This window comes from Poecilia mexicana, unplaced genomic scaffold, assembly GCF_051168715.1.
Source record: "Poecilia mexicana isolate PSO_F unplaced genomic scaffold, ASM5116871v1 scaffold_9, whole genome shotgun sequence".
Taxonomy (NCBI): Eukaryota; Metazoa; Chordata; class Actinopteri; order Cyprinodontiformes; family Poeciliidae; genus Poecilia; species Poecilia mexicana.
Window position 1 is genome coordinate 20,176,703 of NW_028263378.1, and position 21,491 is coordinate 20,198,193.

The 21,491-nt window shown below is 41.4% G+C and overlaps 1 protein-coding gene across 1 annotated transcript in view; it reads left to right on the forward strand.

Moving 5' to 3' along the window:
* slf1 (SMC5/6 complex localization factor 1) overlaps positions 1 to 21,491 on the forward strand; it is a 34,738-nt gene that overhangs the window by 3,425 nt on the left and 9,822 nt on the right. The window contains exons 3-17 of the mRNA XM_015002110.2: positions 203 to 281; positions 454 to 679; positions 769 to 922; positions 1,552 to 1,674; positions 1,817 to 1,882; positions 2,401 to 2,547; positions 2,943 to 3,112; positions 3,264 to 3,398; positions 3,675 to 3,828; positions 3,963 to 4,131; positions 4,318 to 4,463; positions 5,114 to 5,220; positions 8,593 to 8,672; positions 14,584 to 14,676; positions 15,553 to 15,735. Coding sequence (XP_014857596.2) covers positions 203 to 281; positions 454 to 679; positions 769 to 922; positions 1,552 to 1,674; positions 1,817 to 1,882; positions 2,401 to 2,547; positions 2,943 to 3,112; positions 3,264 to 3,398; positions 3,675 to 3,828; positions 3,963 to 4,131; positions 4,318 to 4,463; positions 5,114 to 5,220; positions 8,593 to 8,672; positions 14,584 to 14,676; positions 15,553 to 15,735 — 2,032 coding nt within the window. The remainder of the gene's footprint in view (positions 1 to 202; positions 282 to 453; positions 680 to 768; positions 923 to 1,551; positions 1,675 to 1,816; positions 1,883 to 2,400; positions 2,548 to 2,942; positions 3,113 to 3,263; positions 3,399 to 3,674; positions 3,829 to 3,962; positions 4,132 to 4,317; positions 4,464 to 5,113; positions 5,221 to 8,592; positions 8,673 to 14,583; positions 14,677 to 15,552; positions 15,736 to 21,491) is intronic.

A 21,491-nucleotide genomic window follows, 5' to 3' on the forward strand; every position in this document is an offset into this window, starting at 1 on the left:
GTAGATATTATGAAGTGCTGTATATTCAAATACCCGTGTGACCGTATGTAGCACTTCGACGCTTCTTGATATTTCGGAACGAATATATTTAATGTGTTCTTTCGAGCTTACTTTGTCGTAACTGGTTACCCCCAAGACATCCGGTTTCATTTACCTTTCAGTTAATCCCATTTATTTGAACCTTTGCATGTATATTTCACAGGTATACAAGCACTGTACCACTCATCTCATAACCCCCCAGGTTTTGCCCAGTGAGAAGTTTTTGGCAGCTTGTGCGGCAGGTCAGTCGTTGGGATTATTGTCAAACATTTGCTGATGTCTTAAAAGATCTTGTTTTCTTTTTGTTTTAACCTTAAGTTTACATAACTGGTCTACAGTTTTTCGTTTTGCTCTTGACTGTCATGTTTGTTTATTTCACGTCCGATGCTAAGTGGTGTTGCTTCTGCCTCCAAGGGAAGTGGGTTGTGACTCCTAACTATGTGTTGGAAAGCATGAAGAACGGCTCCTGGCTGCCCGAGGGACCCTACGAAGTGGCCATTTTCACCAGCTCCTCAGCCGCCTTTTACCCCGTCAGACAGTGGAGGGAAAAGGTAACCAAAGGTCAAATAACGGGTGCTTTTCAGGGCTGGAGAGTTCTTCTCATGGTCCAAGAGCCCAACAGAAGAGCCATGTTCAAACGGTGAGATTCCACCTCGATATAAGTTCGCTCAGAAAACACTCATGTATGAAAGACGTTTACTCTTTTTTTTTTTTTTTTTTCTCATCCAGGCTGCTGAAAGCTGGAAGAGCAGAAGTGTACAACTGTCCTCCACCGATGTACACGTCCATCACTCACGTCATGGCGAAACCTGTGACGGAGAAATCAAAATCTCTTAACTCACCTTGTTACCCCGTGAGCCACATAGTCCAACACCTCTTCGGGGTACGTTAGTGTTAGGTTTTTGCAAAACATATGACCCCAGCTGTTTTACTTTTCTAGATATTTTGTTGTTACAGCCCCAAACCTCCCTGTGTTTTATTGGAATTTTACAGGCTTGACTGACATAACAGTGCATAGTAGTGAAGCGAAAACACCCACACACACACCCACACACACACACACACACACACCCACACACACACACACACACACACACACACACACAAACCAGTCAGATCAGGAGTGAAGTTGTAAAGTTTAACAGGGTTAGTTTATGAAAGCAACTGTCGAGACATGGACATCTAGCTAAACTGGCAGGCTGGGCAAGAACAACGTTTTTCAGAGAAGCAACTAAGAAGCCCTAGTGGATCTCTGGAGGAGCTACAGAGATCCACTGATCAAGGGAGGAATTTGTGACAAGGATAGTCATCAGGTGTTCACTTCACAAATCTGGTCTTCTAATAAGAAGCAAGATGTTTAAATAGTTAAAAGACAACCAAGGTTGAGGTTTTTCTTACATGCCAGGTGACACGGCACTCGTTCAAGAAGATGCCGGTGGTTCAGCCCACTCTGGTTTTATTTTTATTTTATTTTATTTTATTTTATTTTATGTTGTCTTTCTTGTTTGACAGAGCAATCGCCTGGATGTAAATTTTAACAAAATGGATGATCCTCCATCCGGGACAAAAGCCAACTGTCTTGATGGCTTCTCTAATTTGGAGGCAGAACTGAGGAATTTCGCTGTCAAAAAAGAGGTGTGTTTATTGTTGCAGCTCGTTTCAGACACGCACTGAAGCGCAGAGTTTGATTTGAAAGAAAAACTTTCCGTTGGTCTACATTCTGCTCGCTTAATTGACCTTGTTCGCCAGCATCTTTTCAGGTGTTTTGTCTTTGCAGGGCCGGCCCAGACTGTGCTTCCTTGAATTTCTAGGTTACCGTGACCCTCACCGTCCCTTCACACAGGTAGGTGTGCATACATATCAACCCCCAGCCACAATCACTGCTATACGTTCATCTGCAGGATAACTCTGTGTTTCATCAAGCAGATCAGGTCATTCAATTTCCTTTATGTCATACATTTCAATGGAAAGTGACATCAAGCGCGAGGGCGCATCAAAACCAGGTCACTGATTTAACCACCTCTCTCCACTGATCTGAGAGCTGTGATTGGCAGACCTATTAACAATACTCTCCACCGTCCTGTCCATACTTTACCCAAGTGGATGTCTGTCAGATTGCTATTAGGACTACTCTTGTATTTCCATTCAGGACGTTCTGAGTCCATATGCTATTTGCCAATAAGCGACGGTCAAAAATGACCCTCAGGAACTTCCGATGCCAACTCACGACTTATTTCGATTACCCTCCTGCCCTCTCGCTTCTCCTCTTTCTGCCATCTGTCTCTTTGAGTGCCATGTTTTTTTTCCTCCCTTCTTTCCATATACTTCTTCCATTTCACCGTTGTTCTGTTGTTCCTCCAGGCAATTGTAGCAGATTTAAGCAACATCAGTAGTATGATAGAGTGCGGCCTAGTCAGCGAGGCCTTGGATTCGATCAGAAGTGCCGTGTTTCCAGGCGTGTTGCCACCAGCGACATACCTGATCTCCCTCATAGAGTACGCACAGCAGGTAGGACTGGAAATACCTGACTGCACAAATTCCCACCTGCGGCTTTGTGAGCCTAAAGGGTTGTACAAATACATCAGTGGTTGGACCACATGTTTAAATCTTGATGGATTGTGTGTGTTGATAGAAGACTTAGAGTAGGATTGTTTTGTGTGTTTTGGATGCACTAAACAATGCTCAAGTAAAAAGCATGCACGATAGGAAAGGCCTTATAGTGACAAGTTATCTGTCGAAAAGAGTAACCTGATTCATTTTCCAGTGATATCGAACTCCAGTGATCAACAGATATTATGTCTGCAATGTTATATGTTGCAGATTCGGTTTATTTTCACACAATAATCTCTTGGTCCAAATACTCAAAGCAACTAAAACTCGCTGTTTGTGTTTACGTTGCATAGGGCAACGCCACGTCCCTCTTCCTGAGAAATTTCCATCAGGTTATGGTAAACCTGCTCATTACTAATCCTCCATGGCTGGCTCAAAACTCAGTGAAAAAATACTATGCCCAAGTGCTGCAGTGTCCTCGGTGCAAGATGGGCTTATGGCCGCTTTTAGAGACCGCCATCAGGTAAGCCTGAAGTCAGTGAGGTTTCTTGCAAAATGTGTCTGTTTTAAAGACATTGATATTCCTATTTTACTGTGTTGGACATCAAAAGAGCCTCACCACTTGTGCAAAGTTAACATGACATGATTTTACATTTTCATGTGTGGTCGACAAGATACTGCCTGACAAACGGCGACACCTGTCACCCACACCCTGGACCCGCCTTGCCAGCCTTGGTACATTTCTACTGTGACATGCTTGCACTTTGCCTCATGCTTCTCAAGGGTGAACTTCACTCTGTCAACAGCAGGTAACATTTTATCTACATGTTTTTTACTTTTTTTTGTATAGAAGTAGGAGAATGTTTAGAATGTGGATAAAACATTTGATTTTCCTATCTGTATCAATTTTAATCAAAATTAGAGAGACTCTTAAATGTATAACTTTGTGTATAATGAATCTATAGACTAGAAGAATCTTGTTTTTTTTTTGTTTTTTTAATTGGATTTACTGAAATAATCTTTTCAGTGATGTTTTTATTTATTGAGATGCACCATAATCGTATCTCTGTCTGTATCTCCATCAGAGACTTTATGTTTCCCAAACAACCCAGAGCGTCATCTGCACCAGCTTCTGGTTCGTTGATCTATGGGACTTTCTGGACCGTGTGGGAACGAACAACGCTGCTGTCCTGCACCGTGAAAAAGCTTCTTCAGCTCCTAACAGAAGCTGCCATTATGGTAAATACTGTGGAATGTCCTTTGGATGAAGGGTCAGGCATTCACCTAATGCACCTATTAAAGTGTTCTTCTGTAATTGATGTTCTTTGTAAAGCTTGCTTTTATCCGTAGTATGATGTTTATTCTCACTGAAGGAATTTGCTGAGGGAGCAGAGAAGCGGGAGCTGTACTTGGCAGACACTCTGCTGGATCTTCTGTCTGTGTTGGTGGAGTTTTGGTGTCAGCAGCATTTTAAACTTAATCAGAGTCTGGTGGAAAAAGGCCTCAAAGACCTCTCGGAGCACCTCGCCATTCTTAGCCAGGGTACGGATGGAAAAAAAAACAAAAAAAAAACAAACAGGATTTTGTCTGTTTGGAGACAACTTTATATGGTAAAACTAAGACATGTTTCATCTGCAGTGAGCATATAAAATGCTGGAGAGGGTTCAGCTATCATCACAAACAAAACAATATATTCCAAGATGCTATGTTTTCTGTTTTCACCTTTAGATCTGTGTCCAGCCGTTTTGGTGGAGCTGGTTTGCAGAGTTCACTCCACCAGGCTAAAGTTGGTCGTGGTTGATGCCATCTTCAGGAATCTCTGCTGCAGAAATGGCTTCACTGTGGGCGATGAACCTCTCTCTCTCAAGAAAATTGTAAGTGTTTACAACAGAAATGTTAATTTCTTTTAAAGTGTACCCTAATCATATGGTGATGATACAAACATAATATCTGATTGTTTTTTTTGTTTTTTTAAATGAGAGAAATATTCATTCCAGAGATCTGCACAGACAAAACTAGTCAGTAATGTAAACTTACATTATTCATTGCTTTTTGGCCTAATGACAGGTTTTAAAATACCAACAAAACATTAGATATACGTTCATGCAGAAAATAATGCATTTCTTGCATGTGTTGAATTGAACTATTATGAACATATCTTTTCTTAGAAGTTGTCATGTTTTGATGCAGACTTTTCTAAATACTGTTTTGAGAAATCCTTGTTGATTTTCAGGTGAAAGGTAATGGACAGCTCACGGTATTTAGTGTAAATGTCTTTATATTCTAAAGAAATACACCCATTATCTATATGTAAGAGCTGATCAGCAGTAAATTAGTAAATTTGATGTTATTGCATCTTAATAGTTTGTTTATTCTACGTTAAGCACCTTGGGAAGTGGATAAAAAAACCGTGTCGTGTCACAGTGCAAACATCTGGTTGTTATACCCGCTCAGTTTCACAAGGACACTCCCTTCCACTCAGAGTGTACATGTACCGTCTAACCTCATATGTCACTTCCAACAGGTGTGTTCCTACTTGCCCGCTCTGGGAACGTTAGCTCAGAGTCCCAGCTTTGCTTCCTACAAGACTGGGAGAACCTCCCACAGCTGCACAAGTCAGGGGACCAGCAGGTCAGTCGTCCACAGTTTGTCCTTTAACTTTAACACTGGTGTGCCAGAGACAGTTGTCTTTGAATATAAAATATGAGTTGGAATTATTGAGAGCTCTTAAGTTACGGAAACAGAACCTTCATATGGCTATTGAGTCTAGATGGTTGCATCATTCATCGTCTCGGTCTTTGTTGGATTCGGTGCATCTGAAATAACAGACCTCACTCCAGCACTGTGCGATACCGCTGTCCTATGTATTAAAAAAAAAAAAAAAAAGAGAGAGAAAAAAAACAGGTGATAAAAGTAAAGATGTGATGGGGGAAATTGAGTGAAAGGAACAAAGGAACACCTGAAGGGAGGAGGAGGTGAGAAGCAAAGTTGCATGAATTTATTGGAGGGGTGCTGCGTGGGCTTTGGGAAATCTGGAGAAATAAAGGTCAGAGGGAGCGTGAGGAGCTGGCATGTGATGGGTTGTGCCCAGGTCCGGTGCTATCAGTGTGTGCTTGCTGACAGGAGGGGCACACGTGCCCTCTCTCACACCACCTTATGATTTGGTCAGGGACTCAGCAGATAGACTACCATCAGGGTCTTCAGTCTCCCCCTTACGGCCACCACCTCTCAGCCTCACACTCCCCTCTTTTCTTTATCTATTCTTGCATATTAAATCCCTTCTCTTGATGCAATCACACACACATACACACACACACACACACACACACACACACAGAGTCTCTCTCCCTCCTTACCCGTATCAGACATCTGCTGTTTCACCAGCAGGTAGTTGGCCCAGAGTAAGGCAGGAAGTCACCAGGGAGCAGGTTCATTTGAAGGCTACTGGTTCATGAACTGACCAAATCTCCCCCCTCCCCATTCTCCCTTCTATATCTGCTACCCTTCCTACTCTTCTTGCACTTGCACTGCTTTTAGTTAATTTCGACACATGCATGAGCGGAACCGAGGGAAACGCGGAATGCAGTCTGCGCGGATGAGATAAAGAAATGCCAAAGGGCATGAAAATCATTTGACCCCAAAAGAAAGAATGAAGCCACAATGACAAAGCCTGTGATAAATTGAAGACAGAAACCAAAAGCAAATCTTGTTGCCTCATTTTTCATGCTTGAATTCATGATATTGTTCAGAATTTCATTGATCTTGGCATTTCTAATCAATTAGCACATGTTATGTTGAAGCATTTATTAAGTCTGGCACTTTTCGGAACCTGAACCGTCTATGTTTAGACAGCTGGAAATACTTAAATTATTAAAGTCTTCGATGCAAAAAAAAAACAAAAACCTAAATGCAAGAATGCGTGACATTACAAAATACATAATATGAGCCTTTAAATATGTCACATTTTATTTACCTCAGATGTGTGATTTCAGTAAAAAAAAAAAAAAAAAAAAAAAAGTTACATGTGTTAAATGGATTTCCAACTAAATCCTGCCAGGATGTTTGGTTTTGGATATGAAAAGAAGGTTGTAAAGAGACATGCGACCCTTTTCTCATACGTTTCTGTCTGATGGCGCACATAAGACCTCTGAGCGAATGTGTGTGTGTGCAGTTATATATGAGACGGTGGACGTTTTCCTTCCGCTCCAGCGGAGGAGCTGCGGCGAGGGCGCGTGTCCAAGCCGCAGCGAGCTGACAGGGCGACTGATTGACCGACTGTTTAGATGACCGTTTAACTCGCCGGCTGGCCACGCAGCGCTGCGCGCTGTTAGCAGAAGGGAAGCTGTAATTAAACTGAGATAAACCCCCTGCTGGTTTAATCAGGCCCCGCGCGTTACTCAGTTGCTGACATCTTTTAAAGCACCTGACAGTGTCGTTTGATTTGTCTTGTATGTCAAACTCACTGGAAAAAAACAAAAAAACCTACTGAATCTCTACTCTTGGATGTTGTTCAGTCAATTCTTCATATTGAGTTATTTCATGACTTTTTCATATAGTTAATCCAAAACTAAATATTCCACTCATACAATTTTCAGGTATGTTTTCTGAAGTTGCTGACAGAGACCGTTTCAGATTTGCAGCTCCAAATATTTTTTATTTTTTGCTAGGTCTTTACTTTAAAGTGTAGATTTTTTTCTAATATTGTGTGCTTCATGTGTAAAATTAAAAACTGCTTTATGTCACTTTCAGGTGAAGATTTTCCATCATGCTTTTTTTTTTTTTTTTTACTCTGAACTGGGAATGAGTTGCTTTACTTATTGCTTAGATTTTCATTATGAAGTCTGCATCCAAAGTCAAACTCTGCTCCGGGTCCAGATCTGATAACGGCACCATTGCGAGTTCTCCTTCTTCCCAAAGTAAAAAAATAAAATACACAAGCCCTATACAACGCCTTCACACCCTACTGCCGGTTGATGCGGACAGAGGGACGCCGGGGGGGCGGGTGGGGTTCGCGATGAGAAGAGGTACACTCTCATCATAGACTGCATTATGGAGTCTGCCTCGCATTCGCACACACACCCGCAGCTTGTCTCATCTGTTCTCGTCCCTGTCCTTGCTAATAACAAGCAACGTGACAGGAAGCGTGTTTCCTCCTCAACTGCTGGCAGCTCCTTCCTGGCTTCTGAACAACCCAATTACCAGGGAACAAGCTTCTTCCCTGTAATACGGATGGCACCTCCACTTCAGCGTGGCGCTCGCACACGTGCACAGGCATATACACACAGGACACCTGTCAGGCTCCATGCCGACAGATTCTCCGTACCCACACACAGGACTAGTGACAGCCCACAGCTATTAGCACGCCACCACTTTGAAGAGGTTTCACTTTCTTTTGCTAGTTATTTCCCCCTAATGTGCTTGCTCGCGTCGAATTCTTCATCTCCGCTTTTGAGTTGTTAAGTGGGAGGAAAAGTACTTTGGAGACAGGAATAGAAGACGGGACGTGTGAAGTGTGTGTGGCCAACACAGCGAGAGATTTGACAGTTATTGTCAGATTTCATATAAGGACGACACCACACTATGAGGGATTGGATTTGCTAATGGTACGCATTGCTGAGCAGTGAATCCGGTTTTACGTGCCAGCTTGGTTTCACGTTTGAAAGTGGGCAAAAGCGACGTGAGCACCTGAACTCATAACATGTGACCTTTTGGCCTGTCGTGCAAACAGCAGAAAACTAAAAGAGCACATCATCCTAAATATACCATCCCTGTGGTGAAACACGGTGGTGGCAGAATCATGCTGTGGGAGTACTATATTTCAGGACAGCTTGTTAGAACTGATGGAAGGATGTTTGTAGATAAATCCTTGACGAAAACCCATTAGCGATTGTACGAGTCCTGAGTCTGGCATGTCACTTGTTCATCATTACGCTAGCAGTGACTGACATCATTTTTGAGTTTGGGTGAAACGTTGAACATCTTGTTTCCTCTTGAATCTTCTAGGACCGGGAACGCGCCGGTGACTGAAGAAAGCCCCGAGCGAGAAAATGCCCCCAGAGGCATGAACAGAGTGAACGCGGCAGGTATGTGGCACCCGCAGCCGACGCAGCCGCTGCTTGGCAACGTGGCTTCAGATTTGCAAGATGTGCACTTTTAATCGACCGAGGCTCGACAGTAGGTCATCATTAAAACGGGACATGATAGCTCTGTCATCACTTTCAGTTCACTGAAGAGCACATAATGTGTGAAGACGGTGATTGATTTGCAACGAATTGGATGTTGCTCATGTTCACTCATCTGTATGAGCAACTCGGCTGAATAACTGAGGCAGCCATGTTTTTATTTATTTATTTATTTATTTTTTATTTTAGGTTGGACTGTTACCACTTTCCATATCGCGCCCCCTTCCTTTTCTCGATCAATTTGCATTAAAGTCCAGAACTGTGCTTTCTGTTTTTCCTCATGTCTTAAACACTTTTTTTCTTTTTTTTTAGCAATAACAAAAGTGTCACAGATGGAGATAATGGGTTTCTAACTTAAAAAAAAAAAAAAAAAAAAAAAAAAACAACCCTTACACATTAGTACTCAAAGTGTGCCTTAGATCTCCGTTTTAGGGATGTTAAACGCAGCAATTAGGGTACAGCTGCAGAGATGCAGCGGCTGCACTGGTGGAACTTCCTGCAATTATAGGCAGCGCACTCCGTGTGAACTCTCGAAAGTGTCAGAGCTCATCTCTCCCTCCTCCACCTGATCAGAAAGGCCCTGCGCCGGTGCAAAGGAAGGGTGGAGGGTAAAGGAGAGGCACGGGAGGAGGGAGGGCCGAGGCGGGAGACTCAAGGCTGTTGGCATGTGTTGTTTTCCTACTACGTGATCTCTATACCAATGCGCTTGGCATTAATTTTTGATGAACCATTGGCACCGCATCCTCCCCTCTCGCCCTCTCATCCCCTCCCTTCTCATCCCCCCTTTTCTCCCTTCTTATTTTCCCTGTTACAGGCACTTTTCACCCACATGTGTTAGCTTGCTTTTCTTGTATTCTACACATCTTTGCTTTAGAGCCTCTGACTTGCCTTGTGGAAGCCCTGTGTCTTTGTCACACTTGCTCAGAGGGGCTGAGGGATTTGGGAGCAACTGTTCTCTCTTTTTTTTTTTTTCCCCCCTCCTGTTCTGCATTTGCTTCTTGAAGCTCAGCATGGATATCAATTTTAATGAACCTAAATATACTGCACATAAATTGTCAGACAAGAATTGCTGAGTTAAAAACCTGTTTGCATTTTGCCGTGTGTTCATTCCGAAGACTAACCATACATGTCAATATTTAGTCTTTCAAGTGTAATATGAATAGGTTTTATTTAAAAAAAAGAAAAAAGTTTTAAAACTATAGATTTTTCCTGGGCATAATTTATTCCAGCAACAAAACAAATTCTTGATGATATTAAATACTGAAATTCTTACATTTTCTCTGCTTTTCTGTAAGAAAAATGACCAATTCTTTTCATGTTTTAGAGTTGCCTTGGTTTGTAGTTTTCCAGGGTTTTCAGAAGCACTTTTAAAGTTTCTCAAACTTTGGCTCTGCTTTATCTAATTTTTTGTCCAGTCCTTGTTTCTGACAGTTGTGTAGGGTACACACAGAAGAATCAGACAGGTGGACAAGTGGAAAAAAAAAAAAAAAAAGGAAAAAAGAAATAGCATTCTATAGAAGAAAAACCATAACTCAGTAGAAGTTATTTAGGAGAGAAAAACTTTCCCACAAAGACACAGGATCTCGGAGATTTATAATTCATTTTCTATTTGAGAAGCAAAATGTGAGCCAAACATTGTCATCTTAGCTGTTTTATTAACAATGTCAGCAAAGGAAATTGGGGAAAAAACGGTTTTGTAGGACATTGTGCAAGTAAAACCTGGGTTACGACAAATTATCTACAAATATGTGACAAAACAACCAACGTTTTAATACACTTCTGAAAGGTTTTCTTATGAAAACTGCAAACAATTACAAGAAAAGCTGAATTTTGCTCCATTGCGTTGTGTTTGTCTTGTTCCAAATACGGGTTCTGATGGGTAAACAAGATATTTGAACTGAGTAGAAACATTTAAAAAGCAGCGCCTTTCAGAAATATCACAACAAATTAACTTTTTCAAGTGCACGCATTGCACATTTACGGATTTTCATTGGCTCTTTAGTGAGCGTTGAAAAGTGAAGCCACCAGTTAAACAAGAATTTTGCTTTCAGGCTGAAATGACGACTGATTCAACATTTCATCCCTGAACTGTGAATCAAGACATATCAGATAATCACACAATGTTTTTAATTGTGTCCGTTACGTCTTTTTTTTTTTTTTTTTCCTGGCTCCTTGCAGATTTCAGCACTTTGCTCTCAGATTCCCTCCATGCAATGCAGAAGTGTGCTTTGCAAAATTGTGGCTTTCTAGTGGAAAAAAGTCTGAAAAGAAAAGTTACTTTCTATATTGAACATTTTGAAAATGTGCTTTGTCTGTTCTTTTTATTATTATTATTATTATTTTTTTTTTTTATTTTTTTTTTATTGAAAACAAGATTGATTTCCAAACCTAATTTACCTTTTTGTAGAAACTAAATTATTGATGATCAGAGTATTTTTAATATGGGAAGAACTACCACAGATGGTGGCAGAAACGATTTCACCAAGAATCGTTGGCAGCTTTCAGATCTACGCTTTGTTCACCAGACAGAGTTTACTGTACAGAATGCTGCCATGCAGAAACATTTGTCCTGTTGTCAGCACTTTGTGGACTTCTGGCTCTACTCTGAGTCTGAAAATGTATTCAAATAGCTGTAATTTAAAAAAAAACTCAGAACAAAAAACGTGTCTGGAGCTATATAGTCCCTGCATGATCACAATATCCACAGTCGTATCGCCTTTGTCTTATTCTTGACGAGATTTTTTTATCGCTTCATATAGAATTGTAATATTTTGACAGCAAAGTCCTTCGATGGTTTTGAAAATATATATTCTTTGTGGCCACGTGTGCATGCTGACCTTTATCTGTCTTATTTTCCTTAAGCCACTTGTTCAATTCAGCTTATTTATAAAGTGCCAACTCACAGCATGGCATCTGAAGACACTTTTGAAAATAAGTCGTTTTTATTCAATCATGCAAACATTTTTGATTCAAAGGATCCTTGATGAATGTTAGGTTAAAGGGTAAAAAGTTTTCTATCTTAGGAAACTCATCAGATTGCATCGACTTGCAGCATTAACTCCTCCTGGACGAGCGCGACTGATCTGCTCTGAAAAACATATTTGTGCCACGTTACTTCATCGTATTAAGAAAGATGGAGACATCTACAGCTCTTTGGTGCTGTACAGAGAGTAACTCCTAATTTACCTATCTATTTCATACGTACAAAGATCGTGACATGGACGATTTTGTTTTTGTTTTTCAAGTCAGCCCTCCGTTTGCACTGGTGGATTTCTGAACTGTTGGCTGCGAAATGTTAATATCTGCTAAAGTTTTATTCTTTTTTTTCTTTCTCTCCAGTGGAGCTGCACTAAGCTTGGCTTTGGGAAATTATTTCACTGCCATGACTCTTGGAGCCAGCGACAATAGTACTCTTCAAATAGTTTTAAATACATCCAATAACTGGCCACAGAATTCCCCCCTAACACATTCCTGACAAATGGCATTGTTACAGGCACCCAGCAGCTTTTCGGTCCGGAGGATCAGCGGGCCAAAACGGCGCTTTACAGGAGAACAGCAAGCAGACTGAGGGAATATAAAGCAGCAACACGTACATTTAACTTTTCTATTAAAGTGTGAAACGGGGGATTTATAGAAAGGGACAGCCGGATTTATCCTTTCCGTGCTTGTAAATGCTGAGCATGCAATTACCCCTATAATAGAGGCGTTGTGTCCAAATTGGAGCCATTAAAGTGATTTAACACTGCGCGGATTGGTTCTGGCATTTGCGAGGATGTGTACACATAAGGTGCAGTGGAACGGTTGTTTAATCGCAGCATTTTAGTGCCCAGTAATTGCGCAGCAGCCCACTAAAACCCTGACATACCTCACTCTAAAGCTTACTCATTAAGGACTGCGGCTTGGACTTGCTTTCATTGTCTGTTTGGCTGCTTTTTATTTTTAATTTATGGATACGTCGGTTTGCTTTATTAATAGTTCCTTGCAACAACAGTGATGTAGCGCTCTCTGAGTCATTTGTGTATTTTTTCAGCATTTTACAGACGTGGTATTTTTTTAATTATTTCATTCATCTGCTTTAATCATGTGAAAGGTGAAACAAATTATTCCAATAGTCATCTATCAGAGGAAGGTGTGTTTTTAAACTTTATCCATTTTTGTTGCAGTATTGCCTCAGAGTACTTTAACTGATTTTAAAGTTTTATCCGATTCATATATGAAAAATCTAACTTTAAATAGGCCAGAATCTGCAGCTTATAAGTCAGCCAAATACGTGAAGTTCTTAAATGCAGTCTTCAGTTTCGTAGGCCGGCTCCGCAGAGCACTAGTTTCTGTTTGCTGCCGGTTCATAGTGAGTCTTTATTTAGGTTTTATGTTTGGATCGGTAAGAAAAATTAAAATATGGATAATTTTCCATCTTAGAAATATGCACAGATGCATATCACCCTGTGTTTGGATGTCACATCAAATCTTGATAAAGTACCTTGAAGCAGAAAACTAATGTACACCAATTTTTTATTTATTTTTTTTGTTACTTTTTTCAGTTTTGAATAGTTTTTCCAAGTAAATTTAACTGTATTTTTTTATGTGAAATGAATCTCCATTTAGTATAATTTAAACTAAACATTCTTGCTTTATGTTTTCCTCCTGCATGTCAGTGGGAGAAAGATATACTCCTTTGTGAGAACTTTTTTTTTTTCTTCCTCATATTTGTAAGCATTATTGGCTGTAGTTTAATTCACAAAGGCTGATCTTGAAAATGACTAGGATCCAGCAGAGACGGTATTATACAGACAGGCTTTGAAATGCAAAGAAATGCTTTTACTGTCTACATCACCCCTTCTTCTCTCACCCCTGCGTCTCTTCCATCCCCTTTGCCCGTTTTCGCCCCGGTCTTTGCTCCGTGTGCGTGTGAGTGTTGCCCCTTTCTGGGGGAGGCATCCCGGGGAGAACCAGTAAAGCATTTATTACAGGCTTTGCAAGTCTGCATTATACAGCCACTCATGCTTGGCCTTTAGCTTCCTCTCTGAAGTTCAGCCATACATGGAAAAAAGGGGGCTCCTGCTCCTAATATATTCCTGATACATATATATTTATATATATATTGTATTGTATCAAGAAAAAGTGGCAAATTCAAAGAGGAACGGAAATTGTGTTTAAAAATGTAAATTGAATCCTTTGAGTTTTTTTTTTTTTTCCCCACTGTCTTTTTCTCTGGTAGTTTTGCTGAATAAATATCACGTGGTGAAACTTGGAATGCCCAGTGGAGCTTTTGAACCCAAAATCTGTGAAAAATCCTTTCAGAGCCTTTGTGCGTGGGCTCTCTACCATAACTTCCTCTCAAGTAGGAATACAGAAACGAGCAGACAGGAAGCTGCTTTCTCACAAGTCCTTTTATGCACTCGCCGTCTGCCCTGACATTAACATTTTTGGTCAAGGGGTGTGTAGCTGGAAAATCTTTGTTACAGAGGAAAGAACGAGGTAAATTAACTGAACTATTCATCTATAATTTATTTTACTCTCATCACTTCTCCCCCCTCCACCCCCCACTTGAAAGATCAACCCCCTTTTCTCATCACTCCTTAAATCGCATCCTCATTGGTGGGTCTTACTTTTTAGGTCAGTTCTTTTACGTGTTTGGGGACATTTCAGTGGTATTTTATTGGTGTGTGTTTCTTACGCATGGGGACTATGGGAAGGACATCAGGCACACCCTAATTTTGGATCTCTCTCTTCTCTTCCGCCTCTTCTCTCTCTTTTTGGTGTGTTTGTCCATTTCTGTGTGTGTATGTGTGCGTGTGTTTCCTGGATGAAGGCGAGACCCTCCTACACAGAGCGTGCAAGAGAAACCAAGTGGAAACGGTGCTTCAGATCCTGGCGCTTCCTGGCACAGACGTCAATGTTAAAGGTAAGACTCCCTCGCGTTTCCGTTTTTCTTGGAAACTCTCTCCGTGTTCCTGCAGCCGCGCCGGCTGTTCTGGGGTTTTCGAAAAGCGACTGACAATGGGGGAAGAAAAGGAGGCTAAGGAATCGGAGTGCGCCGTCTCCGAGGTTTAACCTTTAGCTAAAATGTAAAGGGTGTGTCTAGAAAGAAAGTGGGGTGGGATTGGGGCTCCCTATGATTATAGCTTTACATCAGCCTTGATGAGCGAACGCAATGCCTTTTGATGTTTCAGAATGACTTTTGGTAAAACACAATAACTTGTCATTCTCTCATGGAAATGTGCAGCTAACAAAGGGATTTCTGATGTTTTGGTTGGTGTTAGAAGAATGCTTAAGGTGGCATCTCAACATCTGCCTGATTTTCAACACCTGACCAAGCAAAGCTATTGTATAAATTATAAAGCTTTTTGAAGTTTTCTCCTCCCCAAAAAAAATCAAATTTCTTTTTTTTTTTTGTTTTCTGTTTGAATGGCTAAAAGAGACCATCTGTGTGAGAATGTCTTCTAAAGAAATATATTCTGCTTTTTGAGGTTTTGGACCTTCAGAGGATTTGAAAAGAACATTAATAATCGATATCATGTTCATGAGACTTTTGTTAGGAACTCGTATTTGATACTAAAGACGTTGTGCTTCATATGTTTTGGGCTATCTTACAAAACAAGTCATAAGAAAAACGAAATAACAGCACAGTTTAGGTATCATTTTTTTTCTTTATACTTTTATCCATTCAGCATATTCAGTTTTAAGGCTCATACATGATGTCGACTCTAAATTTCGGCTTAGGCGAGCTTTGTTTGTGTGCTTGCTTTGTGAAACACTGTGCTTTGTGTGTGATTGGTAGACCATGCAGGCTGGACTCCTCTCCATGAAGCGTGCAACCATGGCAGCACTGAGTGTGTGAGAGCGTTGCTGCATCACCACCCCGCCCCTGTCCTCACTGACCAGGTGGCCGGAGTTAGTCCGCTGCACGATGCCCTCCTGAACGGACACTTGGACATCGCTAAAATGTTACTGGAACATGCAGGTTAGTCAAATACTACTTGAAGATGGTCACTTGCTCAGCTTGATTGCTTACTAGGGAAACATTAATGGTAAATCCCCTTTTTTTTTAGCAGTTTGTTGTGTTCTGGCGTTTCTGGTTTTCTCTGTGAAAACCAGCAGGATAAATACCTTTTTTTTTTTTTGTTTTGTTAAACAGCTGCTTCCCAAAACACAGGTCTGCAGGGAGAGATGGAAACATGAAGTCAAACGTCTCATTACACCCTGCGAAGTTTTCTTTAAAGAAAACTGAACCTTTGTGCCATACCTTCAAAATACCATATTATTATATAGCATTGTGAACAGATGTGTGAAATCAGTTTTAGCAGGCAGAATATGACTCAACTAAAGTTTAAACGTGTGTTTCTGAAAGTAAGCATGGATTTTACAAAATGGTGCTAATGTAGTTATAGCAATCTTTGGACTTTGAAGAGAACCCAGTGACAAAGATGTAGATGATCATGGGACAATATGGAGCGAGATAACTATTAGGTATTTCACATGAAAATGGGAACTGTTGATTTACAGAAAGTTGCCTTGCTGTGGCAACTTTTTGTGCAATACAAGAGGTAGAGCTCACCCTTACTCTTCAGTCTGACTAAATCCATGACTTTGCATACCAGATGTATCCGGTTTTGTTATAAAAAGTCTGAACAGAAGAAACTATGCCGAATTCAGTTGTTGCACACACTGCCACTTCATTAGTTTCACCAGTCAGTGTCAGTTTGGACACCTTTTTGCCTCAGTTATTGTTGACATAGAGTCAACAAGGTGAATGCAAATCCACCACATCTCAGAAGAGGCCAAGAAAACTTCCCTCCCACAACAGCAAACCTCCACCAAAGGCCTAAACCGTCGATACAATGCAGGATGCAGCTGAGATTGTCTTGTACTGCAGAAGCACATCTACTTCAAGGTTCAACGCGATGTGCGTTCAGCGACGATAGCCTGCAAATGTTGGTGGTCAAATGGACTAAAGTGTTTGCAAACACTTTAGTCAAGTTACCTGTTTTCAATAGGTTATTTTTTCTGCAAACCTTCTACATGTGATGTTCATAGTTAGGGAGAATATCTTAAGATTCGTGGACTTTCCTTCCCAATTCCAGTTGATGATGTTCCCCAATGGCTGCAACATTTGTTTGCGTTCTTGTTGTTTTTTTTGTTATTTTTTCTGTAAGTACATCTGGATCATAAATATTACCTTCCTTTGTCTGCTGCTGCTTTGTCTCTATGATCCACATGCTACTTTTCAGTGTGCAGATCTTCCAAACGCATTTGAGCCTCTTCCCATAAAATGTCTGCTGATGTCGTTTTGACAAGATTAACCAAGGCAGAATTGTCCGCTTGCAAATTTCACTCGCAGGTCTTTCTTGGGAAATGTGTCACAACGGGACCCGTTTGCGTGTCGTCATGTGAACGGTGCCGCATGCAGTCTGAGCTCGGGGAGGATGGAAGCGAACGTGACGGGTGTCGGTGTTGGGTGTGTGGCAGCAGGTGGCTGAGGAAACGCGTGTGTGTTTGGTGGGTTTTCGAAGGGAGGAGTGCTATTTTCCAGCGATGAACAAGTCTCTCATGTAACATACCTCTGCCTCAGCACACTTCTCAGTTTGACTAATTATAGTTAATTTGATTTGACTTTCCCATTAACACATGTACATATTCTGTCCTCAAAAAATAAATTAGACTGGGATTGTTTAGTCCCGGAGAGGAAACAAGAGAGCTCTCCCCTTTTTTTTTTTTTTCTTTTTTTCTCCCTTCCTTAGTAACAGGAGAGAGAGCAAATTAAAAGAGGTCAGATGAAGCATGCTATCTGTATCGGTAAAATTAGAGGAGCGAGAAATCAAATGTACGTAGCTGTTTATGTGCGTAGCAGACGTCTGGCTTTACCGGCTAGGCCAGGTCTTTTTTTGTTTCTTTTATTTTTTACTGGACTGAGCAAAACGGCAGATATGGGAATTGTCTCAGTTTGAAACACCCTTCAGGCTGGTGCATTATCCCTCTTTCTCTCATCTGTTCTCTGCTGACTGTTTGCCGTTTCCTCCCACCTTGATGGTAGGTTGTCTGAAGGCTACAGCAGGGAGTTGGTGAGGAGGTGGTCCTCCTGACTTCGGGCTATGTTGTCTCACACCATCTCTTTTCCATGATCTACATTTTGGTTGCCATAGACACCTTCGATAAATCCCCCTCCCTCTTTCCCTTTCCTTTAAGATCTTCAAGTCCAGGCTGTTAAATGTAGAAAGTTTTAGCTCACGGGGGGTAAATGATGTTTAGTTACCATAACCATCCTTAGTTTTTATTTCCAACTTTTTGTTACTGGTGGCTGCATATCAGGTTGTTTTTTTTATTTGTTTGTTTTTCTTCTCCACTTTGGCCAGGTAGGATTTCTGCACCGTTCCAGGGTAGGAAACCAGGCCAGTGGGCCAGACGCATTTCCATTCCTCAGTCTCCTTATTCATTATATTCATGCCTGTTTTATTCCTGCGAGTGCCAGCTGCAATCCCAGAAACCATATTTCATTGAGGCATTCACCCCATTGTCCTAGTTGTTTCCAGCAGACAACCTAGTTGCCAAGGTTTTGGTAGGCCAGAGAGGGCAACACTGACACTGGCACGCCAACAAAGCCTTCGGTTGGGAGTGATCTCACCCCTTTTGTAAGCCTGTCTGTCCGCTCGGAGGCCTGCACTCTGCATGCAAGTGGGTGCATTTTTACAGCTATATTGTATGGCGGGGCGGAATGGGTAGATCCCCTACCCCCGCTGCCTCAATCCCTCCAGGCTCACGAAGCTGGCAATGAAAGGATGCCATGGCTGAGGGCAAGGCTGACTCTGCTCTCCTCTCCCCCTCCCTCCGTAGCCCAAGGCCGCCCCACATGACCCCCTGTCTATGAGCTCGGCTTGTTTTTCACTCAAAACTGAAGCGTCCCTGGCTACGCGTTTTGGCGTATGTATGCACAAACTCTATCCTTCATCTCAAAGCGTGCCGTAAGCATACGCTGGTTTGCAATTAGCTGTTGCGCAGAGAACGTGTCGATGCTCCCTTTTGCCCCTTTCTTCCTCAACAGCTTTTCAGAGGCTATTCCTGGGCGACTTGAGCGGAAAATGACCCGGCGGTATGGCCACGGGGGTATGGCTTCGATCTGGCATGCAGATCAGTTAGGAAAAGGTGGAGAAATTAAAAGAAAGGATCCTTTAAGCTGCCTCCATCCAGCTGAGGTACAGTAATGGCTAATGCAGTCCCCTCAGTGTTATTTGGCCTGCTGTCGATCGAAGTTAGCCCACACCGAGTTACAAACACGTATCAGACTATTTTAATTCCTGAAGAGGATTGTTTAGCTGCTCCCAGAGAAATCATGTGGTGACTGACACTGACCTATATGAAACTCAAGTGTTTGTCCAATCTGTGAACCCACCGTGCCTCAGCAGCTACCAGCTGGTAACAACACTCTTCAGTGTGGAAGTTCTTTCAGCAGGAGTAGTTACTTTAACACATAGCTAGCTGTTTATATGGTCAGAGAGATGTCTATAATGAAGCCAGTGAAAACCTAGTGATGTAAGACGCTAATGAAAAAGAAACAGCATTTTCTACGACATGGCCAGACTTGTGTCCGGTTGAGAGAAATCAAAACTTTTAGTAGATAACAAGAAGGTTGAACACTGTAGAATTGTGCTCCGTTTCATGTCGTGAGCTTTCAAGGCTACATTTTTAACTGGAGCTTTTTCTGGGGGGGAGAGGGGCGGGAGGGGATTTTGATAGTTAATTAAGATTAGCTTCTCTCAAGTTTGTACTCTTTATAACATTTGTTCTCAAACCATTTGAGGAAATTATATGCTTTCTAATTACTGCCTTACAGACAGACGATGATAAAACAAGACTTGCTCATTTGTGGTTTAGAATTTAGCTTTTTTTTTGTACAATCTACGTGGACTCGGATGATAAAATCTTCAAATTCATAGTTAAGTAGATATGTAACCCTACCCCCATCCATAGAAAAGATTGCTCTAATGCTTTAACATTTGAACGTCAGAGGTACAAATGTAAGCAGGTTTTCCTGGTTCACTTCTGTCCACGTCAAGTTAAAACCAGGCTAAACCAGGTTTTCTTGAAGTGTTGTCTGCACATTTCTTTAAGTAAAAGTCTGGGTTTGTTTTGCATAAACATCCCAAGTCTGTGGCAGTTTCCTATTGACTTTGTGTTTCTATGATACAAATATTTCTGGTGAGTACCAATGATGCTTGCACCAAAGTTTTGGAACAATGTCTGTGCTGTTTCAATTATGTTAATCTTTGCTAACTACAAAGATGCTAAAGACAAGTTAAGATTTCAGCTCTGTTCTTGTTTCTTTGTTTTAAAGTAATCCTAAAAGCTCGTTTTATTGCAGCAACTTTTCTCACATGAGAAACATGCCTTTGTTGCTTATGTGTCTAAATAATTAATTGCGACTAATGGCGTGAGTGTTGGAAAACGATATTTTAATGCTGTTTCTTACCCCTTATTATTTTCAAAGAGGAATTTTATTTCGCTGGTATCTGTACTCCCATTTCAAAAATGGGAATTTTGTGTTTTTATTTATTTATTTTATTTAAGTCTGCAGAAGCTGGTACATGGTGCTTCAGTGTCTCTTATAAAAACACCTGCTTAATGCAGTGAATCTGCTGGACTCCATCCGATGTTGAGTTGAACAAGTGTTTGTGGAGAAGAAAGCTCTAAGTAACTGACTTTCATGCCATCAAAGTCACTTATGATTCATAGTCAGCATGTTTGTCTGACTGTTGTTGACTCTCTCACACACACACACACACACACACACACACACACACACACGCACACACACACACACACACACACACGCAGATGTTTAGGCGTACTGGGGCCTTGTTGCTGTCAAAATGGTAAAGAAATAGACAAAGCTCATCCTGTTCAGCTCTCACGTCCTCGCGGGTCCTGATCTGGCAACTGCGAGAAGCTGAAGTGAGGCAGCGTCTGCAGCCCTCGGCTTCACTCGGGTGCGTTGATGTTTCAGCTGCAGGTTTCTCCAGGCTGTAGTTCAAGGACTTCTCTCACTGGGAATTCTTAACTAGAGTCTCCTTTTTCTCCTCTGCACCCCCCAGTTTGCCCACACACACACACACGCAAGTATAGTAGGTACGCATGCTCTTTTTGTTTTTTGCATACTATGAATTACGTCTCCCTGATTGCTCTTTTTTGTTCTGTGACTCTCCTTTTAGATAAAATGTTTTTCTGTTTGTGTATTTTTTTTTTCATATACACTGCTCAAAGAACTCACCGCCTGGATTTATCAATGCAAATAGGTAAGAGCCCGCCATTGGATAATTGCTCCATCAATAACTATGTTTCAGGCTGCAACAAGAACATGAAAGAAGATTACCGAATCTATCAGAATCAAGTTAAGAACTGTCCAACAACACATTATTAAAAACTGGAAGTATAAGCCTGTGGAGACGGTGCTGTGATCTGGGTCTGCTGCAGTTGGTCAGGTCTAGGTTGAGCAATTTTATGTGCTCAAGAAATGGGATCAGATCTCTACCTGAATATACCGACGGCAAGGGCATATTCCAGAATGGCATTAGAAGAACTTATCAGCCTCAAGTTGTGCAACATTTGCTCTAGGAGCACGAGACGTAATTTTCACGTATGATTTTCCCATCAGACTGCAGATCTAAATACCTTTGAGAATTTTTGGGACGTTTGCACAAAGATCACCTGTTCCACGTCCCCAGCAAG